At 48.2% G+C, this 17,137-nt stretch overlaps 1 protein-coding gene across 8 annotated transcripts in view; it reads right to left on the reverse strand.

Annotated features, from left to right (window-relative positions):
- Window positions 1-17,137, reverse strand: part of LOC142885460 (receptor-type tyrosine-protein phosphatase F-like) — a 165,674-nt gene that overhangs the window by 56,028 nt on the left and 92,509 nt on the right. For 5 of the 8 annotated variants that reach the window (XM_076021913.1, XM_076021914.1, XM_076021912.1 and 2 more), the window contains exons 6-12: window positions 16,926-17,036; window positions 9,938-10,207; window positions 8,660-9,241; window positions 7,159-7,295; window positions 6,530-6,674; window positions 3,126-3,431; window positions 2,036-2,229 (exon numbers count right to left, since the gene is read on the reverse strand). In XM_076021913.1, coding sequence (XP_075878028.1) covers window positions 2,036-2,229; window positions 3,126-3,431; window positions 6,530-6,674; window positions 7,159-7,295; window positions 8,660-9,241; window positions 9,938-10,207; window positions 16,926-17,036 — 1,745 coding nt within the window. The remainder of the gene's footprint in view (window positions 1-2,035; window positions 2,230-3,125; window positions 3,432-6,529; window positions 6,675-7,158; window positions 7,296-8,659; window positions 9,242-9,937; window positions 10,208-16,925; window positions 17,037-17,137) is intronic. The other 3 variants (XM_076021917.1, XM_076021916.1, XM_076021919.1) reach the window with 1 other exon arrangement.

The raw sequence follows: 17,137 nt of genomic DNA on the forward strand, positions 1-17,137 counted from the left end.
CGCAAGCCGTTCTGCCGCTGATTGCTCAACCCGGGGAGGCTGACGAGACACCAGGGTGCGAGGTGCGGGGTCGGGGGGAGCCATAAAATCATGGGAGGAGGACGAAGAAATGCAGTTTTTTTTTCTTTCTGCCAGAGTCGGTGTTTTTCCTGCAGGCGTTCCTACACGTCCAAGTCGTGCCTGACTGCCAAAGTGCAGTTTGTGTTTATTGTGCGTACCTGGCACAAATGAGACATAGCAGGGAGAGAGGTGTGGGGGGGCACGGTGTTTGTACAACAAGCAGGGTCATGTTCAGTTCAGCTTCCACAGAGTCACGCAACAACACGTCGACAGAAGAAAACACTTCCAGGAAGGCTGTGTTTCACCACTCCCTTTCCAGGCCAGGCCAGGCCAGGCCAGGCCCAGCCAAGCCAAGCCAGGCCAGCCCAGTGCAGACCAGGCCAGGCCAAACTAGACTAGACTAGACCAGGCCGTGCTGTGCCAGACTAGACCAGACCAGATCAGACCAGGCAGGCCAGGCCAGGCCAGACCAGGCCTTGCTGTGCTAGGCTGTGCTGTGCCATGCTGTTCTGGCTGTCGAGCGTTCATGCGCGCAGTCAGATAAAAATGTTCTCTCAGCAGGAGCTGCCAGAAACTGCTCCTGTAAAACAAACAGGCATTGGACTGTGAGCTCCAGCCTCGCTGGCTGGCTGTTCCAATTCTATTTCTGCCCCGGAAAAGAAATAACGTCATTTCTAATTTCGAGGCTTAAAGAAGAACGGCAGTCCCGCGTGAGACGGGACCGCTTAGCGAGTCTTATCGACGGCGGCAGCGTCGATGTGGGATCCGTAAGCTCCCCTTCTCGTGAAGCCTCTTGGGCGGCGAGGCGGTGGGGGTGCACATCTGACACGCGACTTCAAGGTGACATAGATGGCGCCGTCGCTCCCGAGATGATTAGCTGGGAGCTGGTGGGGTGTTTGCGGGAGTAAATGCCGGTTAATAGCTGCACTCCAGGGCCCAGCGGCGCTCGGCTGCCTCAGAGCACCACCAGGAGACCTGCTGGGTCGGGCGGTGCTGCCAATCGCTGGTACAGACTGACGCTCCGCGACGCACGTCGGGTTGCTGATACTTTCTGCTGTGGCTCCTTCCGAGTGAGACGTTGCTGCGCGGGGCAACCGGGGGCGCCGCTCAACACTCGCGCTCGCAAAACGTTTCTCGCGGCAAAAAAAATCAAACGGACGCCGAGCGCTTGAGCTCATCCCTTGTATCCCAAATACAGAAGGGTAAAAAGTAAGTGAGAGGGAGAGAGAGAGAGAGAGAGAGAGAGAGAGAGAGAGAGAGAGAGAGAGAGAGAGAGAGAGAGAGAGAGATTTCTTTTTTTTTTTGCTTGGTTTCAAGATATTCATGAATATATGAAACCCTCTTAAGGATTACAATCTTTCATCCCCTCGCTGGGTGTCGCGCAGCTTCGGGGCGATTTCCGCAGCAGCCTGCATTAATGTGCGAGCAAGGGGCGGAAAAATCAACTGTAATTTATAAACATGGTAACAAGGCAGTGCACATGTATTACAGCTCAGCAGCCGAGATAGGTACATTGATTCCTCTAATCTCCATCCTCGTGTCACGTGTATGAAATATTAAATAGCTTATTTTTTTTTCGACGGAGAATTAGAATAGATTCCGCGATGCGACGCTGTGCGGGGCCAGGGCAATGATTGGGAGTCAAACGTTGATGTAGCGAACGGCAGGGAAGGAATGGAGGGTGCGGGGGGGCGGATGGTTGGAGGGGGGGCGGAGGTGGCTGCAGGGGAGTCACAGCCAGAGCGGCAGACGGAGAATTCCAGCGCGTGTCACTTGGTGTAAGGGAAATGAAGTGTGAACTTGGGGAATGGAGAGGAAAAAGGTGCAGTGCAGAGTGACGATAATGGGAAATGAACAGGAGAGGGAGTGACAGAGGGGGAGAGAGAGGGAGACAGAGACAGAGAGAGAGAGAGGGAGACATAGAGAGAGAGAGAGAGAGAGAGCAGGCCTGGCGTAGTAAGACATTATCCAGTACCTGTGCCTCCGGCAGAGCGATGTCCAGGATGTTGGGCTGCCCCCGCGGCTCGCCGTTCTCCAGCCGGGAGAACGTGACCTGGTAACCTCGGATTTGCCCGTGCTGCTTGCTCTGCAGGGGAGGCTTCCAGGTCACCCGGATAGCGGTGGAGTTCATGGCCTCCACTTCCAGCCTCCTGGGTGGAGCTCCCGGCACTGCAAGGCAGGAAGTAACAGGTGTGGGGAAGTATTTAAAGAAAAGAAAAAGAAAGAAAGAAAGAAAAAAGGAAAGAAAGAAAGAGGAGGGGGAAAGCGTGTGTTGAGGCAGGAGAAGAGGAAGACAGAGACCTGAGGGAAAGAGGTCAAACATGCTGAGCAGCTGATTTTTTCTTTTCTTCCTTATTCTTTAGTCTTGCCGACTGATGAGGAGCCACAACTGTGACTCAGGTTTATTCCTCGGCCGGGCTGTGGCGCTCTTAAGCGGCGCACCAGGCCAGATTCGTTCTGTTCATGAATCAAAACACGCCCTTGCCCAGTTAAGACCTCTGATGGTGTCGACTCCGCCCCCACCCAAAACAGCCCATGGGGGGACAGCATGTGGCCCACTGATGTCTGTAATGCCCTTAATTCCGGTATGAAATTAGCTGTGTTGCTGCAAACTTCAAACGCTTTCATTACAGACAGCCCTCTCTCTTAGGGGCAGACATTCTCTATCGCGCTGCAAACAAAACGAGAAATGACAGCGGGGGGGGGGGAGCGATGAGACAGGGAGGTAGGGTTGGGGTGGGGTGCTGCTCCACTTCTGCTGCAGGAGAAATATAGAAAGAAAGAAAACCATTTAAACGATGAAAGCGGAGGAAAGTGGTGCAAAGCCGAGGCCCCGGGGTTGATGAGCCTTAACCCACCGCAGACGCAAAGTGGTAAATCTATAAAGAGCAAGTTGGAAGGAGGGAGAAAAAGCAAAGGTGTCGTCCCCGCTCTATACCAATGCCGCCTCATTAGCTCAGAATTGATCAGAGGCACGGCGGGGAGAGAGAGGAGCTGGATGGAGCGAGGAGACACAGTGACGAGCGGCTCGGAGCTAAACGGCCGTGAAGGAGCCCAGCACCTACCGTCCTCCTTGGTTCGAATCCTCACCGGGTCGCTCTCAGGGCCCGGCCCCACGTCAGTGTGCGCCCTCACCCACACCTGATACTCTGTCCACTTCTCCAGACCCTCCAGTACGTAGCTGGTGGCGTCGGCGCCGATATGCGGCACCTGGTGGCGCTCCGTGTCCTCGCCGGCCAGTGCCTGGTAGCTGAGCGTGTACTGCACGATGGCGCCGTGGCGGCTATCGGCGGGCGGAGCCACCCAACTCACCTGGAGGCTGGTGGAGGTCAGGCTGACCAGGTGCACCTCCTGAGGGGGCGCCGAGGGGGCTGTGTCGGGGGAGGGGAAGCACAACCACGGAGGGTGGGGGTGGGGGTGGGAGGTGGAGTGGGGGTGGGGGTGGGGGACACAGATCAAGCAAACCAAAAAAAAAACTAAAACTCAAGCAAAACATAACACAAGCTGACATGAAGGCAGAACTGGGAGCTTTTTGCACGGCACTCATTCTCATTATTAAAGGACGATGTGAGGTCGGCCAGTGTATGGGAATGTGTTTAATATCCCAGCTGGACTGACTAGACATTTCTTTGAGACAGGGTTTTGGATTTTCATTTCTGCTGCACACTGAAATCTGGACCCAAGTGGAGACCAGATTTCAAAATGGAGAATTTGAAAAAGTTGACAGCAGCGTTCACGCCAACACTAATGTTCCCGCTTTGTACATACAAGCAAATGATGCCGCTGGATCAGTTAACACTATCGTTAAGCACTGCGAGTCACATAACATTTTCTCACCATCAACTATTGCACATGAAATATGGAAATGTGTACTTTACATGGTTCACTCAAACATTGGGATTTGTAGTTTGTGCAAAAAGCTTCCATGAGCACCTTGGATGCTACAAGAACTCTGGACTGAGAGATCGGCTGCAGTGACGACACCATCTTCACCTCAAACTAACAAGTTCAGAGGCGCCGAAGGGATGAAAACGTTTTTTTTTTTTGTCTTTTTTTTTGAACCAGGTGGTGTTTTTATAAAAAATGTTATTTGTTCATGACCGCCCTCTCAGCTGCCTCTCACAGTGTGCAGAGGCAGCGCTGAAGTGGCCATAGCCATTCCAGAGTGGCAGGAGCGCTAAGCCTGACAGTGTTTGCCAGAGTGAGCGGGGCTGCAGCTGGGATGCATGTCACACACACAGCTTTTAGAGTCGCCCCTCGCTGCGTCTCCATAGCCAACAGAAGCAGGACTTCTTCCTTTGATTAATGTCTTCTCAAGTAGAATTTATTTGGGATCATTATTTGGAAATTATTTATTTTTGGCATCATGTGATGATAGCATAATGACATGCTATATTCACTCCACCTGCCTTCGAAGATGTTAGGATGAACATAATATCTCTACCATCTCAAAGACAGAACATTTTTCTGATTATTTTTTTTTAAATGGAGCTGATGCTAATGCTTGTTGAGTTACGTACGACTGGGTTCCTGATATGTATCTCCTTTGTGATTGCCTCTCCTTCCCTTTTCCATCTAGTCACCAGTGATTAATCAACCTGATGCTGCTCAAGTCCAGAGTGAAAGAAAAACAAATACAGAACAAATACCTAAATTAAAGATGATGTACAACGTCACTGAAAACGGAGACAAAAGCATTCCTACAAAGCATGCATCTAAGTCAATCACAAACTCAAATCAACTCTACAAGAAAAAACAAACAAACAAGAACTTCAGGCCAGAAAATGAAACCAATAAATTGAAATATAATAAATTTAGCAAAAGAAATATAAAAGTGTGCGGGGTGGGGGTTCCTTAGACAACGTGCACTTAAAATTCCCTGAACAGGGAGAGCAATGAACAGTAAGCTGAATTATTAAAGCGAAGGGCCTGGCAGAATTTAGGCACATTGGGTGGTTTCTGATTCTCGCAGGAGGAAGACAGAAAAGGAAAAGACCAAACGGCATTGTGTTCTTCATACAAAGGGCGACGGAGTAGTGAGGACGCTGATGATTTGCAGACTAAAGTGTGATAGATGAAGATTCGGCTGGATCAAAGCTTAATTAACTGAGAGCAAAAGCACACAACAGGAAATAAATGCATCTTGGCGGCAGAACTTGGCAAAAAAAATAAAGAAATTAATAAAACACAGACACGGCTATAACTGAGAATGACGAAGTAGCGCCGGCAGAATGAATATTAGAGTCTGCGGCGGCAGTCCAGTGCCTTAGAGTGGAAGGAGAGTCTAATAGTGTCCGGCAATAGGGAACTAATATGAAACTTTAAAAAACGAGTGCAGCCTCAAATGAGAGGCTGAAGCAAATTATTGAGCAAGAGTAAAAAATATATACGCAAGGTTCAGCTTATGTTCATTGCACTGAATTGTTTCAGTAAAAACACTAAGCGGCTAAAACACAGCACGGAAAATGTCACACTTGCCCACTGCCTGTCTACTGTATGTCAAATTGAAATTCCTCAGGTTGTTTCTAGGTGATGATACGTCCGATCCCAACAGTAAAAGGCAACAATGCTAGCTTGTTGTTCGCAGTGATAGAGATGAAATGTTATTTTGTCTCCATAGATTATGTCGAGCTCCTCGGTCTGCGCGTGTTTTGTTCTTTCTTATTCCCAGGAAACTCTTATCTGCTTCAAGCGGACGGCAATGACTAAATAATGCTGCGCAGAAGAAGACTCAAATGGATTCTGAGGATCCGTATCAGGGCACATTGCACTTTCTCTGTTTCTGCACTTCCTCAAAAATCCCCAACAGATGCCATCTCTCTCGTGAATACAATTAGAGACGCAGACTCACTCGTGATTTGGGATTCAAGAACTTTGTTTTGATTAAATATATATTTCTGTGAAGAGAAAAGGAACGAAAACCCTGAGCTATCACAAACGCAGTGTTCATCAACTCTCCTGAGTGCGGGGGTACAAGCACAGCGACGGCACATCAGGAGGAAAATAAATAAATAAATAAAAAAAGAGGGGACTCGGCAGTCAGCTGGCAGAGTGACATTTTGAGTGCCGGTACCGGGGAAGCACATAATGATATGAGGAATAATCACGGCACATCTCACCAAAGTGGGGGAAGACACATAGAGGCACGTACCTTTGACACTATACACAGGGCCCGCCTTCAGGCAGGTGGGTGGGAGGGTGGGGAGGGTTTAGTGATGGCGACAGAGGGGGAGGTGGCAGAGGCGCGCGAGGGGAGCCGTGTCAGCGCTTCACGTCGCTGCTGAAACCGACTTGACATTCAAAGTTGCCTGCGCCGTTCGATTTCCTCGGCTCTGAGAGACCCGACACGGTCGCACCCAAACTAAAGCTTGCGTGAGGCCGCCAACGAGGGGGGACTGTCTGTCCCCGCAGAATCACTTGTTAGTGGACACACAGGGAGGCAGGAGCGAGAGTCTAATGACAGACTTACTGGACTGGGCGGTGCGAGCCTCAATCGGTTGGGTGTAGACGCCGAGGCCCATCTCGGAACGGGCTGCCAGAGAGAACCGGTACAGGGTGTCGGGCTTGAGGTTCTCCACGGCGTAGGAGCCCGCTGGGTCAAAGGTCACATGTTGCTGCAGGGGGGAGCAGGGAGCGGGACGACAGAGAAAAATGAGAGAAACGGTACAAGGCAGTCAAGTGAGTCATCAGACTGTTTTTCCAATGCCGAGACATGGGGCGGTCGGTCTGTAGCCTGAGCTTTCTGCTTTTGGGCCACTTGGGTTGTTGGCAGCAGCAGAGTTGAGGCAGAGTTGCTGCCTGTTCCTGAGCTAAACCTCTTATCAGCTGTCAGGCGCATAATTACTGCCACAGATTCCCAAAATTGTAGCGTTAAAAGATGAAAACAGACAGACAGACAGACAGACAGATAGATAGATAGATAGATAGATAGATAGATAGATAGATAGACAGATGTAGAGCAGTGCAGGTCATAAAATTCTTAAAACTTTCATTCATTCATCATTCATTCATCTTCTATACCCGCTTATTCCTATTCAGGGTCACGGGGGTCTGCTGGAGCCTATCCCAGCTGTCTTAGGGCCACGTTGTTATTCTAACCTTGTTGTCCGAGCCGGCCTCCGAGTACTGCAGCTCATACTTGGTGATGATCTGGTCCTGCACTGGCCAGAGCCACGTTAGCATGATGCGTGTGTCCAGCTCGGCTTCAGCTTCAAAGCGGGTCGGCTGTGCCGGGACTACAGGCGGCAGTGAGGAAGAAGGAAAACACGACGTTATAGAGGCAAAATGTTCTGCACAGAATTCGCAAGTTGACTACTGCTGATAGATGCACACATACACACTTAAAGCAATATGAGACACTCCATGCATGCAAAGCACACACGCACACTGGAGATGATTGTATCTGTAATACAGCATTCATTACCAGTGCCGTCTTGTGAGAATAAGCTGCCACAACGCCGCAAAATGAAACATCCACAAATTGACTAATTTTAGGCACAATAGACTATTAGAAGACGGCACATTGTGCTTTAAGTAAGTAGTCCCAGCTTGGGTAAATGCACTATTATGTCTCGAGATGAGATTGCCACACACAAAAAAAGGGTGAAATCAATCTCAGACAAATGCATTTTTTTGCAATTTTGATTTGTGCGTGGTGGATTCTGATGTCTGTAAAGGATTCAGTAATTGTGCTATGAAATGCTTTGTGAGTAGAGAAGAACTGCTGCAAAAACACCCGCACTGTTTTGTGTTCAAGGTTTTACCACCATGAGATTTCTTAATGTAAAGTGCAATATAAATAAAATTCATTATTATTTCATTATAATGTTGGTTGTTCATTAAGCAAGAAAACTATAATAAAAGTGTTAATGGAAAGGAAATTTGAATGTAGTTGAGTTCTTCTTGTATTTGGTGTCTAAACAGGGTGCGTTAGAGTCAAGCATTTGTTTGAAACATCTCAATGGCAGTGTTGAGAATCTAAACTGTAATTTAACTGAATATGAGTGGATGTGAATCAATTCAATCAGAATTCCCCTTTTTTAATATTACAATTTCACATTTCGCAACAAGTAATATGGTTGAGCATGATGAAATGCATGATAATTGCAGTTAAATGACTGCTGAACAACCTGTTGCTACAATAAGAACTGACGAGGGGATAACACTGTCTGTCTATATGAGCATCTGCTACTGTGGCTACTGGTATTTACTGCTGTCCTATCCAAGCCCGCCACTGTCAAAACTACGTCACTGGTCACTTCTTCCTGACCTTCCACCCTTAACTGGAGAGTAACGACAAGCTCAAGGTTCGTTCATTTTAAAGGCAGTTGAGAAAAGCGCTGAATAGTTCCAGTGTGCAGTGACTATTCAGTGCCTAAAGCACTGCCACTGCCGGTCAGGGCTCATAGTACTTCATCCTAACTTATTGTTTTTCCTCGGCTCCTGCTCTCAGTGTGACCAATTGGAAACTGAAGTGAGGCCTAAACCTGATAAAGTGCAAGCATGTGTTTCCACAACTTGGGATATTTGACGAACAACATATCATAAGCTGATAGATTTAAAAGTAAATAATATAGAAATAATTGATATATCTGTTCACCTCCAGGCTGGGTTTTGACTTGCAGAATGTCCGAGGGTGGACCGTCGCCCACAGAGGTGAAGCCCAGCACCCTGAGGCTGTAGGTGATGTCAGGAACCAGGCCAGAGATGGTGGTCAGGCTGCTGTCATCTGTGTTGTGCTTCTGCCAGGCGTTCAGTGGATCCCGCATGTTCGAGCTATAGTAGACCCTGTAACCCCTGATCTGCCCATTCGGTTCCTCGGGCGGCTCCCAGTGGACCAGCATTGTGCTGGGACTCAGCATACGCGCTTGGACGTGCAGAGGTGGCGAGGAAGGTGCTTGTTCGCCTGTGCGGGTTTCCACGGCATCGCTGGGAGGCCCCCGCCCAATGTTGTTGACTGCCATGACCCGGAATTCGTACTCGGAGAAGGGACTGAGGCCACCGATGCTGTAGCGAGTGGTTGCCACACCCTGCACCTCCATGAAGCCATTGTCTGAGGCCTTGGGTTTGTACTGGATCATGTAGTAGGAGACTGGTTCTGGGTTCCCAGAGTCCCAAGTTAGAGTCACACTGGTTGCTGTGGTCTCAGTAACAATGAGGGAAGTAGGGGGCTTTGGCAAGGCTGAGGAGAAAGAAGCAGCTTTGTAATCAAACAGACTCAGATAATCAATCTGACACATTAGGCGAATCCAAACAATTGACCTGCAATACTACAGAGATGGCGGCTCACGTCTAACGTTAAACTTCAAGCGTTGTGACGCTTATTTCATTGGCTAATCCTTGCAGTACTGTCAGTATTGCCAATACCAATAAATGAGGGTGGGCTGAAATCTCAGGCTAGTGATTTCTAACTGCTCCGTGCATTACTACTGTCAATAGGGGAAAGTTGGAGAGAAGGTTGTGTTGAGAGTGTTCAACAACCACAAACAAAACAAGGTAGTCGTCATTATGGTGTCTTTCAGAAAGAGCGTGTCTCGCCTCCTGCAAATGACTGTCGTCACAGTTGGTGCATCGATCAGTAGCTGTGTGTTCAATATGGAGGATAACTAAAGCCACTTATTGGGACCGAGAATACAATGGTTTAAAAAAGCAGTGGGGAAGCTGCACAGACCTCAACATTAACATTACAATAACATAATAACAAATAATTATCAGTGACAGAAAAAAATAAAAACAGCCAACTGAAGTTCATTTTTCTTCTCCTGGTATCACCACGTACCAGTGGTTGAATGTGTGCGACTCAGAGTCTTCAGAGACCAAGATGAAGGAGTTAAAATCTACGTGCGATGCAACCACTCCAGCATACGGCATCTCTCACCTTTGACAGTGACCTGGGCGGTGGCTTCTATCAGGCCCAGCGATGACATGGCCACACAGGTGTAGTTGGCCGACTCCCGTATGTTGGTGACCTCCAGCACGTTGCGACCCAGCGGCATCTCTTCGTCCTTGGTGAGCTCCTCCAGGCCCATCATCCACTTGACGAAGGGCATGGGTGACCCCACCGCCACGCACGTCAAGTTGACGCTGCCGCCGGGCATCACCTCCTGGTTGGTAGGCGGAATAGAGAACCTGGGAGGAACTCTCCGCACTACACATAGGAATAAAGCGAGAGCAGCGGTGGAAAAAGTCAATAGACAGAAGGTGTTGATTTTTCTTTTGATGGCCTCGCCTCATGTGACACTACCAGGCTGGGAGCTAAGGGGAGCCGAGGGAATGGATTGCTGATCGCTGTCCAAAAAGTGCAGGCGAGCACAATGGGAATAATGGGACTGTCACAAAACCGGTCTGGAAATTCACAAGAAAACTTGGAGGGGGTGTTTTATCCTCTTGCCTACAAAAGGGAAAATAATAATAAAAAAAAGTAGCCCCGGTCTTACAGGAGTCTATGTCTGGCCCTCTTTTGTCAAAGTGTCAAATGGTAGTGTGAGTTGCATCATTGAGGGACCCTGTGGAGATGGCATTGTTTGATTTCTCCTCCCTCTCTCTGGCTCCTTTGGCTCAGCCATTCTCACTCTCCCTCTCTCCCTCACACCCTCCCTTTGTGCAGTCCTGATATGCAGATAGGTTGACATTAAAAAGGGTTCCCATGGAGACGAGAAGGGCCCGTTGACGTCGCCAGGGACAAGGCAAATACCGATGCAAGGGCTCAGCGCAATACTGAAAAGCTGTCCCAGAATAAACAGGCAGCCAACATTTACATATGAGTTGTTTTCCCCTCTAAATAAAGATACACAAGTATTGTCTGCCATATTGCACGCGCACAGCACAACAAACCTGACACGCTGGAGACAAGCAAACCTGAGAGTGCAAGGCCTCTTCTGGTAGCAATTGGCGAAAAGCATGAAGGATAAGTTATGACTTTGTCTATTTATTTTGTAACCTTGAGACTGAAGCCAAGCTAAATATTTACTGCGGGTTCAAAGTATGTGAAACACAGGGGCACAGTTATTCCCCTGCAAAACTTTTAAAACTTCTTTCCAAAAATGCATTACAATATCTTTGTGTGACTGTGAATGAAAAAAACAACCTGACTGTAATTGCTCTTTTACACCAGACTCGATGGAAATGGGTTTCTAAATGTGAGTCTGCGTCCACCTTCCCTTCTCGGCACTCCCTCGTCACACCTACCGCCCCAATCTAATTTGAACCAGCATGTTGTTATTATGTAGCCCAAACTGTTATACTCTTCATTAGGTGATGAAAAAAACAACAACACACAATACACCCACGGCCCTACACAAAATCTCTTCTGAGATTCATTTTTTTTTTTTTTTTTTTCCCTACTCCAGTGTAATAATAAGGGTGACCCGGTTCACACTCATCTGAATTCTACCCAAATCATTGCGGTACATAATAGAGAAATGAGGATGTTTCTTATCTAGCGCAAGACTTGAGCTTCATGTTCCATTAAAGTGTGGATATACTGGTGCTGGCCATGAAAACAAACAAACAAACAAAACACACTGACTGGTGGATGTTTTGAGTTTGTCTTACAAAACACCTGAAACAACTAAAAATGACATCATCTAGTTTCTGCAAAACTTTTTCACTGATAACAGATGACAGTAGTGATGGTTTGATATTAATGAACACATTACATTTATGTGATGATTTAATGGACGCGGGCAAAGGTCACAAATTAAATGGTATTAGTTATACTGATGGTATCTTGCAAAATAATTAACTCATCTTGGTCCAAAGAGATTAAAAATCTCCTAAAAGATTTCACAGGTTCAAAAATCTTTCACACAAGCATAATCAGCCTGGGAAAAGGAAAGGGACGTCGTTCTCAAGCACAACATGTACGGAAGCTGTGGAGAGATATGGGACGGGATCACAAGCGAGTTAGATTAAGGACCTACAATTTTGCTAATTTTCCACAAAGCATTCTGATTCTGAAGATCTGATTCCTTGCCTGACAGACTGGGCGGCCAGCTGTGTCTCATGCGCAGTTGTTCATTTTTCTAGCGAGCAGCCATATTTTCGAAAGTCCGCTCATAAGACAGGAAAAACCCTGCGAGAGGAGGACCAAATGTGAAACCATTACGCGCAAAGTTATTCTTTCATGATTCCAAAGACTAAACAGTGCTAAGAGCAGTCAGTCAATGGGGCCTGTGTATATTGAACACTTAATGTTGTGAATAATTCATGCCATGCGGTTAAGTTTGGAGAGGTGCTGTGGAACAAAATGACTGGAGGGCAGGTAATTGTTATCGATTCCCCCGAAGCCTCTCTCCTGTGGAGAGCAGCGTGGAGAGACGAGCTCTGGGACTCTATCAAAACCACAAAATAAGCCCTGTCTCCACTCTGCCTGCCCGCTTGCTGGATACCTATAAATTTAACTGCCTTGACAAAGTGCCCAAGGATAGCAGAACCTGTTCAGTCAATCAATATCTGAGAGAACTGGCACACAGTCAGTGGGCTCCGAGGCTTCCTGGCAGTGGTGCTGGGCTACCATGATGGCTGATCATCCCTGTGTCAGCACAACGCCGGCTCATTCTTAAATATTCTATGGGTCAGCTTCTTGCGCAGCTTTGTCAGTCTTGCAAGGGCAGGACGGGTAAAGGGGCACTTTTTCTGACCCACCCGTCTTTTTCTTACGGACAACATTCACAAAGAAACAAACAAACCCTCTGCCCTTGAACAAACTTCAATTATACAGCAGCAGCGATCATGGTTTGACTAATTTCTGTCCACATGCCAGTGGTGAGCAATTGCGTCTTTTTTTCTTCAGTAAGGCTTGCAACGCAGCAAAATAAACCTGCCCCTGCATGGCCTACTGCAGCTTTATGGCAGGAAGGTTGGCTGGTGGATGGGGGTTGGGGGCTGTAAAGAGGGAGAGAGAGAGGGGGGGGGGTGTATATGTCCTATTAGGCCAGCATGTGTCAATCACATCCCTCAATCTCCACCTGGCTGAAACCCGCAGCTGTGAGAACAGACAGAAATCCCTTGAGCGCGGCTTTGTCAATTTTGATACCCATGTCCCTGGATGGGAGAGCGTGGGTGTAGCTGCCCAAATACCTGACAAATCCGGTTGCTACCTGAATGCCGGACTAATCCATCACACACCTCTGATGGGCCTTCAGAGGCAGATGGAAAGTAAAGGGGTTGAAAGGGTTGATCGATGCACTTGACACTGCTATTGTGGGCGCGGCTGGATGGAATCCATGACTACACAACACGACACAACACGACACAACACAACACAACACACCAGCGATCTAATAACGACTTAGGTAGACAACACAGGGTGTCCTTAAGGGTTTTGGCAAGGCTAACTGAAATACGGTTTGGGCGTTGGAAGGCATGCAGGAACGGATCGTGGATTCATGCAAACAAGTGGACAAACAGCACATATACGCTAAAAAAGGATAAGGGAGCGGAATTAGAATAATTTCCGTATTCCATGGAGGGAGTGTTGGCGTCTTCTACGGGAGATGGCGAAAGGAAATGATAGGCGGCAAAATAAAACTGGCGTCCAATTAAAGGTTGGGGGGGATAAAAGTGAAAATGACAAACCTTCACGCTGATCTGTTAGAGGATGGAGTGAGTTTGGTGAAGGTGACCGATGGAATGATACAAAGAGGAGAGGAGAGTGAAACTGTGTTTTCTACAAACACATGAAGGTAAGTGGCATGAAACAGACAATGTCACAGAGACATGACACACATACAGGCAGGGAATTTGATTTTGGATTCAGCATGACTGGATTCAACCTCTATGGAAGCCTAGAAACCCAAATGAATTTGTTGTATTTGTTGGACGGCAGATTAAGACACCTTATGAGTATTTGTAAATGTAAAGGGAGGTAAATGTGCCTGAGAGGCATCCAGTGTACATTTCCCTCCCACACACACACACACACATATAGAAAAGAGTGCAAGTGAAAACAGCATGAAGACGTTGGAAGAAAAGCCGGGATGAGGCACTTGATCCTGGAATTCACATTGACATGTCACATGGACGTATGAAGGATCTGGCAGACAGAGGCTTGACATTCATCCTCCGTCATGCGGGTCACACACGCTTGACAAATGGGCGTTCGTACACTATCGCCGGTCTTCCTCCGGCTCGGTGCACGCCGAGGGAATCTGCCTTTAAAAGGAGGCTCACCAAAAAGAGAGTGAGTCGCAGCAGCAGGGGCGTGGCCAACACCTGCACACATGTGTTAATGCATGCACTCCTAATGGATGAGGAAGAGGCAAAAAGGAGACAAACAGACAGGAAGCGAACCCCGCCACCCCCACCCCCCCAGCCGGCCTCTCCTCCACCCCTTGATGAAGAAAAATGAAGACATCATTCTCTGGTGGCTCTGAAATGTGGAGGAGGCGACGGAGGGGCTGGAGTGGCCCAGGAGGTGGCAGAGGGAACACAAGCGCCAGAAACACAAACCCTGAGTGGAAGTTTGTGAGGGGTGGTGTTGGAAAATTATATTATTTTTGCATCATGTGTCATCCTGATTTGTTGACATTGCAAATAAACCAACGTGTAACCCAACGATCACTTGCACGACCCACTCAGATTCTTAGAGCACATTTGACAGAAATGGGAAACAAAGCTCTTCAAACTACAGATTTTTTTTTTCTGTACATGAAAACAAAGAAGACAATAAACATCCCAGCTTCATCGTACCAACTCGGACTTGATCTTTTTTTTTTTTTTACCTGGCTATATAGGAAATGTATTGTACACGTCAGTGCTTTGCAATAAAAATAAATGTTGTGCATATCAGTGCAAAAATCTGCTGGCAATCTCTTAGCAGTGGGGAGTGGATGCTGCCTGCTTTGGTGAGCTGGAATTAAAAATGTAAAAAGGAAAAGAAAAGGAAAACAGCGGGCAAAAATGCAGGCCGGTCGAGAGGAATCTCATGCCGAGTCACGCGTCTTGTTTTTAAAAGCCCACCAAGTGCAGCCCGCCGTCTCGGCCCGTGCCTCCTCGTCCTGTGGCGACACAGACGGAGTGAAAACACGGGCCAGAGACTTTGTTGTCCATTCCGGACGAGTCGACTTTTAAAAAGGTTACGGTCGGCTTGAGTTCTGTCTCCGGTGGCGTGGCGAGCGGGGAGGCTGGCAGGAACGTCGGCGTCGGGGGCAAACGAGCTGACAGCGACCTGGGTGGTGCTGCCGACTAACTGGGCCTGGGGGCCCCGCTGGCGCCGAGCCACACAGCCACTGTAATTACCTCTGAAGAGGGGAGAAAAAAGGCTGAGCTTACACCTGTGACAGACATGCCCTGATTAATAGATGCGACTTACATCCCTACATCCCTCGCCTTTGCCGTTACGCCTGACTGTTTCCCCCTGCTTAAGGTTTAAGATCTCAGCCTTCTGGTGAGCGCGGCGTTTAATCCGTGAATGCAATGCGTCTGCGGCCTGCCAGGACGCCGCTTCACTTTAAGTCTTCCGACACAGGGAAAAGTTTTTGTTTCCCCCTCTCTGGCAAAATTGCTGTATTGAATTCAATTATCACCCCCCGAAGCAGCAACTGCTAATTTTCTGCTCGGGTCTAATGGAAACATTTGACTCTAATTATGCCATTTTTAAAGGACTGTCAACAAGAAAAAAAAAAAAAAAAGAAAAGAAAAAGAGAAATGACAATGGCATCACTAATTCATTGGTGAGGCTTGCAAGGTACAGTGCTGCACATGCTTTTTAACAAAGCAGAAAGCGAGAGCCGGCTGTGTCTTACTCTGGCACTTTTTCCCTCTCAGTCTCCTCCACCCACACTAACAACTGGAGCAGCTATTCTGTTTCATGTACATCAGACACGGTAGTGCTATCCGCAGGGGCTGACCTGGACTACTCTCTCCCCTATACCAGCTTTTTCTTTTTTTTTCTTTTTTCCCAGGATGGGTACACAGCTGCCCTTGCCCTGCATTACGCTGCTCACGGAGAAACCACAACAAAAACAAGCCCCTGAAAACCCAGAAATTTCAACGCATAGAGGAGCTCTGGTGTGTGTGTGTGTGTGTGTATCGGGGTTCCACTCAGGAAGTTGGTGGGGGGATAATGGAGTCTTTCGATACAGTCAAAATAAAAAAAATAAATAAAAAAGAACAGAGGCTTGGCAAGGTTTTCAAAAACAGCAGAGGAAGCGGGTTCAAGGCAGCTGTTAACAGAGGCCGCACCTGTTCAAGAACACAGCCACACAGGAGGCAGAGGTTAGCTCCACTCATTTGTATGGCAGCAGTGTGAGGTGAGGCAGGAATAATGGTGGGGTGGGGACTTGTTGAAGGAGAGAAACAAAAGATGAAGCCGTAGGATAAATGTGGCTAAGGAGGCTGGAGGTACGGAGGAGAGTGGGCGGCGGCTGTTTTTCACGTAGCTGCCGTCGTCTCTCACGGACACGAGGAGCTTCGCCGGGGTCGGCAAGGCGGGGTGGTGCCGCACTTGCAAACACTCCACGGGCGACAGAACAGAACGACGGGCGCAGTCGCACGCTTGCAAAGGTGAGCGGCTGCTGTCTGCAAAGACGCCTCACGCCGCAAGTCCTCTGAACGCACGTCTCCATCCCTCGTTATTCTCACCTCTGTTGCCCGCGCAAGAGAAAATGAGAGGCGCTTGCCGAGTGCTCGCCAGTGTTTACCGGGTAGCAACGGTGGGCTGTGAAAAGTTAAAGGAGTCGACCAAGAGCTGCACGTGAACCCATGACACGGCTCGGAGAGGAGCTCCACAAGCTGACAAAGTTCAAAAGAACTTTAAAAGCAGACGTTTAGACAAAAGAGAACTCCTGGCATGGCAACGTGAGTTTAACATACAAAACAGGGACAGAAAAAAATATGCTGCCTAGTAAGACATTTGACTTTACCTCGTACGTAGAGATTGGCAGGAGATGAGTAGCGGGTCCCGGCGCTGTTCATGGCGACACATTCGTATTTCCCCTGGTCGGACTCCTCGCTGTTCTCAATTTGTAGAGCTCCTGCGGAGGATTAACAAAATTAGCCGCCTTGACAGTTGTGCAATATGAGATGTTAACTTGGCAGCAAACCACAGCAGATATCTGCACAGTGGCTCGCCAGA

This window comes from Nelusetta ayraudi, unplaced genomic scaffold, assembly GCF_046127955.1.
Source record: "Nelusetta ayraudi isolate G7.1 ecotype Tasmania unplaced genomic scaffold, CSIRO-AGI_Nayr_v1 ptg000011l, whole genome shotgun sequence".
Lineage (NCBI taxonomy): Eukaryota > Metazoa > Chordata > Actinopteri > Tetraodontiformes > Monacanthidae > Nelusetta > Nelusetta ayraudi.